We start from the raw sequence: 10,812 nt of genomic DNA on the forward strand, positions 1-10,812 counted from the left end.
TCTTTGGTGTGTACTACATCCTTTTTGCCTTCTTACCCATAAAAGTCAGTGGTTTAACATACAAAATATGGACCATTGTTGAGCTGGCTCTTGCATCAACACAGGTAATTTTCACTGACTTTTCTTTTTTTACTTTGCGGGAATACTAATTGAAGTCTAAATTCCCCTTGCTTCCTTTTCAGGGCTTTGGAGTTGCTGTTCTATACTGTTTTCTAAATGGGGAGGTAGGTTTTTTGCGCATTTCTCAAAATTATTATGTAAGTTGAAATAAGTGGTATAAATGGGCAATTGCTAATATTAGGCAGCAGCCATGATTAACTAGTGCTCGATGATACACTATCCCCATCCCCTCCAAACACAGGTACAGTACGAGGTACAGAGGAGATGGCGCAGGTGGAGGCTGAAGCAGCATCTACACGAGGAGCCCAGACAGCATGGTTCCATGAGCCAAAGTGTCTCTCCCCTTACCCAGGTCTCCTTGCTTCCATGTTCCGGACTAGCCAGCCTGGCCTTAGACAGACCCCCCCCCCCCCCCCCAGGCTTAAAGATCTAGGACATTTGGGTTCAGTGGAAATCCTAAGAAACAAGAACATATTCAAAAAGGGGAAGTAGGACTCAGCTCTTCATTATCATCATCATCATGTGAAAGAGGTCTGGTTATGACCAGCCTTTTGTCCAGAGAATTTATCGGCATGATTGAAAATTCTCACTTTTTATTATACTTGGAAGACAGATATTTTAAGAAACATAATTTACTGTTCTTTTGCACCAATGTACTCTTTTCATTTTTTTTTTTACATTTTCTGAAATAAATACCCAGATCAAGGGCTGCACATTTTCAACAGGATAAACTAATTGCTGGTGAGCGTTTGTTAGACCAGTCATCTTGGTTGTCTCTAAACACTTTACCCATCTAAAATCTCAGATTTGGTCCCTTTTCTTCTTGTTCATTGTAACCTATTATAAACTGTGTGGTTCGAGTACTGATCGGCTGACAGCCATGGTATATCAGATCTTATACCACGGATAAGACAAAGCATTTAGTTTTACTGTAATGTTTACATTGGTAACCAGTTTATAGTAGCAATAAGGCACCTCTGGGATTTGTGGTATATGACCAATATACCATGGCTAAGGGCTGTTCTTAGGCACAACGCAAAGCGGAGGCCATAATACCACACCCCCTCAGGCATTATTGCTTAATTATAAAATGGTTCTAAAAAAAAAAAAGTGCACGAATGTCCTAAAGAACCTCTACATTGGATACTTTGCTTTCATTTCTTCCACAAAGGCAATATATTCTTTTACGGCATCTTCTTTGGACTTTCCTATTGGATTGAAAATAGAAACAGGACACATTGAAGATTTGTGTCACATTCAAAACAGAGAGAGTGGAAAAGCAGAATACATTGTCCAAAAAAATACTTACCTTCCTGTGCTTTCCAACCATCCCATTTAGATTTTCCTTGGAAGTCAAATATTCCCGGACGCTCTGTGGACACAATGCATACATCTTAAAAGTTCTCTTACAACAAAAAAATATTGCTTTAACTGGCAGGTATTGGCAGTCTGATAGACACTTGCCCATCGGTCAGGAATATTTTTTGGTTACCCGAAGATTATGATCACTGAATAAAAATGTAAAAAGCAACAACTTCTCCAGTTCAGTTCATATAAAAAGGAAATCAGTCAATTGAAAATAAATGAATTAGGCCCTAATCTATAGATTTCACATGACTGGGAATACAAATCTGTTGGTTAGATACCTTTAAAAAAAAGTAGGGGCGTGGATCAGAAAACCAGTCAGTATCTGGTGTTACCATTTGCCTCATGCAGCCTGACATCTCCTTCCCATAGGGTTGATCAGGCAGTTGATTGTGGATGGTTGTCCGACTTGTCTTCAATGGCTGTGCAAAGTTCCTGTATTATGGGGGGAACTGGAACACGCTATCGCACACATCGATCCAGAGCATCCCAAACATGCTCAATGGGTGACATGTCAGGTGAGTATGCAGGCCATGGAAGAACTGGGACATTTTCAGCTTCCAGGAATTGTGTACAGATCCTTGCAACATGGGGCCGTGCATTATCATGCTGAAACAGGAGGTGATGACGGCGGACAAATGGCACGACAATGGCCCTCAGGATATCGTCTCGGTATCAGTGCATTCAAATTGCCATAGATAACATGCAATTGTGTTCGTTGTCCGTAGTTTATGCCTGCCCATAACATAATCCCACAATGTGGCACTCTACTCACAAAGTTGACGTCAGCAAACTGCTCACCAACACATGCTCTCTGCTTGGTACAGATGAAACCAGGATTCATACGTGAAGAGCACACTTCTCCAGTGTCCATCAAAGGTGAGCATTTGCCTACTGAAATCGGTTACGCGTCAAACAAGAGTTAGGTCAAGACCCTGGTGAGAACGACTGGCACACAGATGAGCTTCCCTGGGAAGGTTTCTGACAGTTTGTGCAGAAATTCTTCGGTTGTGCAAACCTACAGTTTCTTCAGCTGTCCAGGTGGCTCGTCTCAGACCATCCAGCTTGTGAAGAAGCCAGATGTGGAATACCTGGGCTGGCGTGGTTACACGTGGTCTGCGGTTGTGAGGCCAGTTGGACGTACTGCTAAATTCCCTAAAACAACGTTGGAGATGGCTTATGGTAGAGAAATGAAGATTAAATTCTCTGGCAACAGCTCTGGTGTACACTCCTGCAGTCATCATGCCAATTGCACATTCAGTAAAAACCTGGAGGAACAAAACTGCACATTTTAATGGCCCTTTGTCCCCAAGTCCAAGGTGCACCTGTGTAATGATCATGCTGTTTACTCAGCTTCTTGATATGCCACACCTGTCAGGTGGATGGATTATCTTGGCAAATGAGAAATGCTCACTAACAGGGATGGAAACACATTTGGGATAAATACACTTTGTGCATTTGGAACATTTCTCTGATCTTTTATTTCAGCCCAAAGACTGAACAGTAACTGGTGCAACTGTTCAGGTCACTTGCCACAGACAATAAGGCAACCCTTAATGTCAATCCCTAAATGGTTTGAAACTGTTTACTTACAGATAAAAGGCAGCTAAACAATTGTTAAGTCAATACATTCTGTAACTCTTGAGAAATGCATATAGAGGCAAAATTATACACCTTTTAGTAAGACACTTTAAAGGCTGATAACTGCTTAAAAGTAGGGTCAGAAGTTGGGGCACTGAGGCACTACTTTTATTGGTATTTCCTGCATCATCTAGTAGCTTTGCTGTAGGTAGGAAATCCTAGGAAATTCTGTAACTGACACAAGCTGTCTCCAATTAATCCCTATCCAGTTGTGTGTTTGGCATGGGCATGGCCTAAGTCAGAGGATTAAATCGCACAAAATCTATTATTTGGCAAGGAGTACTGTTTGTAGATCAGTGATTCTAAACCTCACTTTGCTCAAACTGATCCTCCCCAACGGACTCCAAAGTTGTCAATTAGGGGCCGTTTAATAAGGGGAGAGTCAATGAAACCAACCATGGAAGTACTATATGTTGTAGCAAACTTCGGCGGTAGCCCCAACCAAGACTTGAAGCTGTGATTGTCAAACCAACACATGAACCGTTACGCCAAGAAGTCCAAACCTCTTGGTGTACAGTTAAGGTGTTGGCTTGACAGTCGATGGATCCGGGTTCGAGTCCTGGTCAGGGCTACTCCCCGAATTCACTTCAATATACTTTCATGGTTGGTTTCATTGACTGTCCCCTTTAACTGCCCTTAAATAATACAACTTCTGAGTGCGTTGGAAAGGATCAGTTTGAGAAAAGTGAGGTGTACAAATCGTATTCCCTGCCAAATAATAGGCTGTGTGATTCAGCGCTAAGCCTCCCCTAGCTTTAGCGATCCCTGCGCTAACCAGACATGGATTGATTAAGTGGAGACCGCTTGTGTCAATTACAGAACATTTCCTACCTGCAGCAGCACTAGTGGTCAATGCTGGAAATATCAGTAAAAGCATAGTGCCTCAAAGTGCCACAAAACTCCTGGCCAAACTCACAACTTCTTATAAGTACAATGCATTCAGAAAGCATTCCGACCGCTTGACATTGTTACATTACAGCCTTATTCTATTCAGAGATGGTTGTCCTTCTGGAAGATTCTCCAATCTTCACAGAGGAACTCTGAAGCTCATTCAGTGACCATCGAGTTCTTGGTCACCTCAGTGTGCTTCGTCACTATCCTGTCTCCGAGCGCTACGGACAATTCCTACGACCTCATGGCTTTGTTTTTACTCTGACATGCACTGTCAACTGTGGGACCTTACATAGACAGGTGTGTGCCTTTCCAAACCATGTCCAATCAATTGAATTTAACACAGATGGACCCCAATCCGGTTGTAGAAACATCAAGGGTGATCAATGGAAACAGGATACAACTGAGCTCAATTTCAAGTCTCATAGCAATCAAATGTAATTATAAAGCCCTTTTTACATCAGCAGATGTCACAAAGTGCTATACAGACACCCAGCCTAAAACCTCAAACAATGCAGAAGCACAGTGGCAAGGAAAAACTCCCTAGAAAGAAGGAACCTAGGAAGGTACCTAGGCTCTGAGGGGTGGCCAGTCCTCTTCTGGCTGTGCCGGGTGGAGAGGCCATCTAAGGCCAGATTGTTCTTCAAGATGTTTAAACGTTCATAGATGAGGATTAAAGCAGGGTTAAATAATAATCACATTGGTTGTAGGCCAAGCATAGCCGAGCATTCAGAGGTCGAGACAGCAGGTGCGGTAGAGAAAGAGTCAAACAGCAGGTCCGGAACAAGGTAGCACATCTGGTGAACAGGTCAGGCTTCCCTAGCCATGGCAGAACCGTTCAAACTGGAGCAACAGCACAACCAGGTGGACTGGGGACAGCCAGGAGTCATCAGGCCAGGTAGTCCTGAGGCATGACCCTAGGGCTTAGGTCCTCCAGGGAGGGGATAGAGGGTGAGAGAGAGAGAATTAGAGGGAGCATACTTAAATTCACACAGGACACCAGATAAGACAGGAGAATTATAACAGACTGACCCTAGGCCTCTGGCACATAGACTATTGCAGCATAGATAATGGAGACAGACAGGGGTGGGTCGGAAAACACTGCGGCCCCGTCCGACGATACCCAGGGGGACAGGGTCAACAAGGCAGGATATAACCCCATTCACTTTGCCAAAGCACAGCCCACACACCACTACAGGCATATCAACAGACCACCAACTTACTACCCTGAGACAAGGGTGGGTGTAGCACACAAAGATCTCATCCACCGCACGAGCCAGAGGGGGCCCAAAACCGGACAGGAAGATCACGTCAGTGATTCAACCCACTCAAGTGACTCACCCCTCATAGGGACGGCATGGAAGAGCACTAGTAAGCCAGTGACTCAGCCCCCGTAATAGGGCCAGAGGCAGAGAATCCCAGTGGAGGGACAGCAAGGGCAGTTTGTCAATCCAGTGCCTTGCCGTTCACCTTCACACCCCTGGGGAAAGACTACACTCAATCATAGGACCTACTGAAGAGATGAGTCTTCAGTACGGACTTAAAGACAAGAGTATGCGTCTCTCACGTTGATAAGCAGATCATTCCATAACAATGGAGCTCTATAGGAGAAAGCCCTGCCTCCAGCTGTTTGCTTAGAAATTATAGGGATAATAAGGAGGCCTGCATCTTGTGACCGTGCATATGTACGGTAGGACCAAATCGGAGAGACCGGTAAGAGCAAGCCAATGTAATGCTTTGTAGGTTAGCAGTAAAACTGTGAAATAAGCCCTTGCCTTAACAGGAAGCCAATGTAGAGAGGCTAGCACTGGAGTAATATGAGCACATTTTTTGTTTCTAGTCAGAATTCTAGCAGCCGTGTTTAGCACTAACTGAAGTTTATTTAGTGCTTTATCCAGGTAGCCGGATAGTAGAGCATTGCAGTAGTCTAACCTAGAAGTGACAAAAGCATGGATTCGTTTTTCTGCATAATTTGACAAAAAGTACAATTTTTGCAATGTTACGAAGATAGAAAAAAAAGTGGTCCTTGAAATATTCTTGATATGTACGTCAAAAGAGATCCAGAGTAACACCGAGGTCCTTCAGTTTAATTTGAGACGACTGTACAACCATCAACATTAATTGTCAGATCCAACAGCAGATCTCTTCGTTTTTTGGGACCTAGGACTAGCATTTGTTTTGTCTTAGTTTAAAAGTTAAAAGAAATATCCCGCCCTCCACTTCCTTATGTCTAAACAGGCATCCAGGGTAGGCAATTTTGGGGATTCACTATGTTTCATCAAAATGGACAGCTGTGTGTCGTCCACATGGTAGTGAAAGTTGACAATGTGTTTCAGAAAGATATCACCAAGAGGTAGAATATATAGTGAAAACAATAGTGGTTCTAAAATAGAACCTTGAGGTTCACCGAAACTTACAATTGATTTGTCAGAGGACAAATCATCGACAGAGACGAACTGATATATTTCCAACAGATAAGATCCAAACCAGGCAAGAACATGTCAGTGTAGACCAATTAGCGTTTCTAATCTCTCCAAAATAATGTGGTGATCAATGGTGTCAAAAGCAGCACTAATATTTAGGAGCATGATGACCGAAGCAGAGCTTTGTTCTGATGCCATTTAAAAAAGGTAATTTAACATCTTCACAAGTGCAGTCTCAGTGCTATGATGGGGTCTAAAACCAGACTGAAGCATTTTGTATACATTATTTGTCTTCAGGAAGGCAGTGAGTTGCTGTGCAACAGCTTTTTCAAAAAAAATTTGAGGGGAATGGGAGATTCGATATAGGCCAATAGTTATTTACTTTTTCTGGGTCAAGGTTTGGCTTTTTCAGTAGAGGCTTTATTACTGCCACTTGTAGTGAGTTTGGAACACATTCAGAGGATAGGGAGCCGTTTATTATGTTTAACATAAGAGGGCCAAACACAGGAAGTTGCTCTTTTAGTCGTTTAGTTGGAATAGGGTCCAGTAGGCAGCTTGACAGTTTAGAGACCATAACTATTGTCTCCATTGATCCTAGGTCCTGGCAGTTCTGTGCAGACTCATGACAACTGAGCTTCGGAGAAATACTCTGATTCAAAGTGGAGTCCGTAATTTGCTTTGTAACGATCATTAACTTTTCATCGAAGTTCATTAATTTATCACTACTAAAATGAAAGCTATCCTCTCTTGTTGAATGCTGCTTTTTAGCTTTGCGACAGTATAACATTTGTTTGGGGGGGATTGTTCTTATTATCCTCAATTAGGTTGGAAAAATAGGATGATCGAGCAGCAGTGAGGGCTCTTTGATATTGCACGGTACTGCCTTTCCAAGCTAGTTGGAAGACTTCCAGTTTGGTGGAGCGCCATTTCCGTTCCAATTATCTGGAAGCTTGCTTCAGGGCTCAGGAATTTTCTGTATACCCAGGAGCAAATTTCTTGTGACAAATGTTTTTGGAATGAGCGGGGTATATGGTCACTAGTGTAACCAGGAGGAGAGGCCTCATTTAACACAGTAAATTAAATCAGGCTTTGAGACATGTTTCAGTCCGACCAATCACAACAAGATTATGATCAGTGATTAGTTCATTGACTATGACTGCCTTGGAAGTGAGGTGTCTAACATTAAGTAGTCCTGTTTTGAGATACTATCACAATCGCTTTCAATAATGACAGGAATGGAGGAGGTCTTTATTCCAATGAGATTGTTAAGGCGAACACCGCCATGTTTCGTTCAACCTAGATCGAGGCACAGACACGGGCTCAATGGGGATAGCTAAGCGGACTACACTGACTATGCTAGCGGCAGACTCCACTAAGTTGCCTGGCCGGCCTGCATGCACCCTGGCCTGCACGCTATCTCATTGTGGAGCTAGAGGAGTTAGAGTCCTGTCTAAGTTGAGGGATAAGATGAGAGCACCCCTCCAGCTTGGATGGAGTCTGTCACTCCTCAGCAGGCCAGGCTTGCTCCTGTTCGTGACGGAGTCCCAGAAAGAGGGCCAATTATCTACAAATTATATATTTTGGGAGGGGCAGAAAACAGTTTTCAACCAACGATTGAGTTGTGACTGTTGTAGAGCTCAACACTCCCGCTAAATGGGAAGGGGCCAGAGACAATTACTCAATGACTACAGTGACTATACTAGTGGCAGACTCCACTAAGCTGCCTGGCCGGCAGAAAAGATCAGCTCATGAAGCCATGTTGTGTTTATACTTTTTGTTCAGTATATTTACATGCAGAAGTGCCACATATTGCCTGCCTTTCACATACAGGGGAGGAATCTAAAAAACAAGTCCTGGAAATTCTTTGTATTTCGGTTGTTATCAGTAAATAAATTATCAAAGCAGGCTGACTGCCATACAGTTGTCTATCTTTCACAAAGATCAGTTTCAGGCTTACTGGAAATATTTGCAATTTGGTTCTTTTCAATTTTTAAAAATCACCTGCCCAAAGGGGCAGGACAACCGGTTGAAAGTTTCTGTTGGCCAAATTAGTGATACCAGTTGAGCATGCCGATAGCATTTCTTTCCAGAAGCCTTTAGAAAATTGTCTGGCTGCGGGGACATTTATACTACGATCTGTACTTAACAGATGCCGTTTCATCCTTTCCTACACTTAAATTGCCCTTGTTTAACGGTTGCATCTGAAGCTGTGCTTGCAACACAGTTATCCTCACCATAAGGCGATAGTTCTTCAGTATATTATGAGGACAGCGACTGCAATTAGATGACAGTGTTAATGTAACTACTTAGCTTTTTCGGCTGGTGGAGGTCCTGTAGAACCATGTAAAGATAAAGCGTCCGGGTGAAAAAGTTGAATGAAAAAAAACAAAGACATTGGTATATGTATTAAAAGAAAAAACCTTCAAGTTTGGCAGATAGTAGCAACAAACAGCACGGAGACAAGTCCGGAAGTTGAGGACAGAGCGATTGATTCGCGTGTCCCCACAGAGGATGAAAGGGTCTGAATACTTACGTCAATAAGGTATTCCTTTTTTTATGCCGGGGCGGCAGGGTAGCCTAGTGGTTGGAGCATTGGACTAGTAACCCGGAAGGTTGCAAGTTCAAATCCCCGAGCTGACAAGGTACAAATCTGTCGTTCTGCCCCTGAACAGGCAGTTAACCCACTGTTCCTAGGCCGTCATTGAAAATAAGAATTTGTTCTTAACTGACTTGCCTAGTTAAATAAAGGTCAAATAAAAATATACACACACATTTGCAAATTTAAAAAAAACTTTTTGCTTTGTCATTATGTGTTTTTGTGTGTAGATTGATAAGGAAAATGTTTGTTTTTTAAATCCATTTTAGAATAAGGCTGTCATGTAACAAAATGTGGAAAAGGTCAAGGGGTCTGAACACTTTCCGAACGCACTGTGTCATTTATATCTCGATGCTTAAAGTGGTACCAGAAAGATTAGGAAATAATCAGGGATTTGGCTTTATAAATGAGGTGCAGCCTGTAGGACAGGTTGAACAGATTGACTCACCCGTGTTGATGTTGCCAAGTGTCGCCTGCTTGTACAAACCATATATTACTGCTAGTTCAGCGTAGCTAGGTTGTACCGTCAGCCTCCTTACAGCATCGGCAGCCTTTTCAAATTCAGCCTTGGAAAAAAAATATTGATTAACTATTGTATTGCTATCCTTGTGGGGACCAAATAATTGATTCCCATCCAAAATCTCACTCCCCTAACCTTAATTAACCTATCCCTTAACCCTACAGCTAACCCCTAACATAACATTTAAAAATATATATATATATATTATTGTGGGGACCGAAAATATCTCCCCACTTGTTCATATGTTCCTTGTGGAGGACTTCTGGTACACACAAGGAGATATATATATATATATATATATATATATAAAAATAAATACATAAAACACACACACACACACACACACACACTGACAATATGTATATTATAACAATGACAACTGAGCTGATGCCAAAGAAGTCTTCCACACCACATTGTGCCATGTAATAAAAACATTTCTAACTGACTGAAAATAGGATGAATACCTTAACACCAAAAAATAATCTCACTATGACAAAGTCAATCCTATGTGCCACACACATCAGTGAAAATGCACGTCTACACTAAGCTACATGCAGTAGATTCATAACAGATCAACTGCAAAAAAATTACAAATATTTAAAAATAAATGCATAACAGATTCAGGTATTAACACCTGGAAGGTATCAGTAACATTTTGACAGATTACTTTGGGTTAGTTACTGCACATATTTATATATAAAAGTACGTTTCTGCTTACCATAGACATGTTGTTCAACAGAAAAAGCCCTAGCTACTCTTTGCATGTGGAAATGCTCACTTCCGTGATTCCGTCTTACCTTTAACCTTTGAGTAGGTTGCGACACCTCAAATCCCATTGGAATAGCGGAAGAAATGGGAGGTGACAAATGCAATAGCCCATAGCTACCACAAGAGGACAGCAGGTGTCCACAGTCAATCTCCAGGTCAGTAAGGATAGTGAGAGGCAATTAAATACATTCATGAACTTCTGCATAACAAATAATGGGTCAATTGTGGAAAATAGTATGTTTATTCTGCCGATAAGCACTATCAAAATACACGTCTTGGATTTTATTTCGTGAATAAACCTATGGAACTTATTGAATTTAGCAGAACCATACAAGTGATACAAGAAAATAATGTAAGTCAGAGAATATAAAATAGCTCTTCCAATTTTACATGTACCGTTGAGTCACCATGACAACAGGTTAGTTTGATTGTTCAATAAAATGTGTAAATTTTATACAATGACATCATATTTAAATTATACTTACATA

At 41.9% G+C, this 10,812-nt stretch overlaps 1 protein-coding gene across 1 annotated transcript; it reads right to left on the reverse strand.

Annotated features, from left to right (window-relative positions):
- Positions 1 to 696: 696 nt before the first annotated feature.
- On the reverse strand, positions 697 to 10,364 carry LOC110527451 (acyl-CoA-binding protein). Its single transcript, XM_021608726.3, has 4 exons — positions 10,275 to 10,364; positions 9,485 to 9,602; positions 1,430 to 1,492; positions 697 to 1,328 (listed from the first exon to the last, which is right to left on the reverse strand). Exons 1-4 carry the CDS (start codon positions 10,281 to 10,283, stop codon positions 1,255 to 1,257), a joined length of 264 nt encoding a protein of 87 aa, XP_021464401.2. The 5' UTR covers positions 10,284 to 10,364; the 3' UTR covers positions 697 to 1,254.
- Positions 10,365 to 10,812: the final 448 nt, after the last annotated feature.

This window comes from Oncorhynchus mykiss, chromosome 7, assembly GCF_057628025.1.
Source record: "Oncorhynchus mykiss isolate SJ-2025 chromosome 7, ASM5762802v1, whole genome shotgun sequence".
Taxonomy (NCBI): domain Eukaryota; kingdom Metazoa; phylum Chordata; class Actinopteri; order Salmoniformes; family Salmonidae; genus Oncorhynchus; species Oncorhynchus mykiss.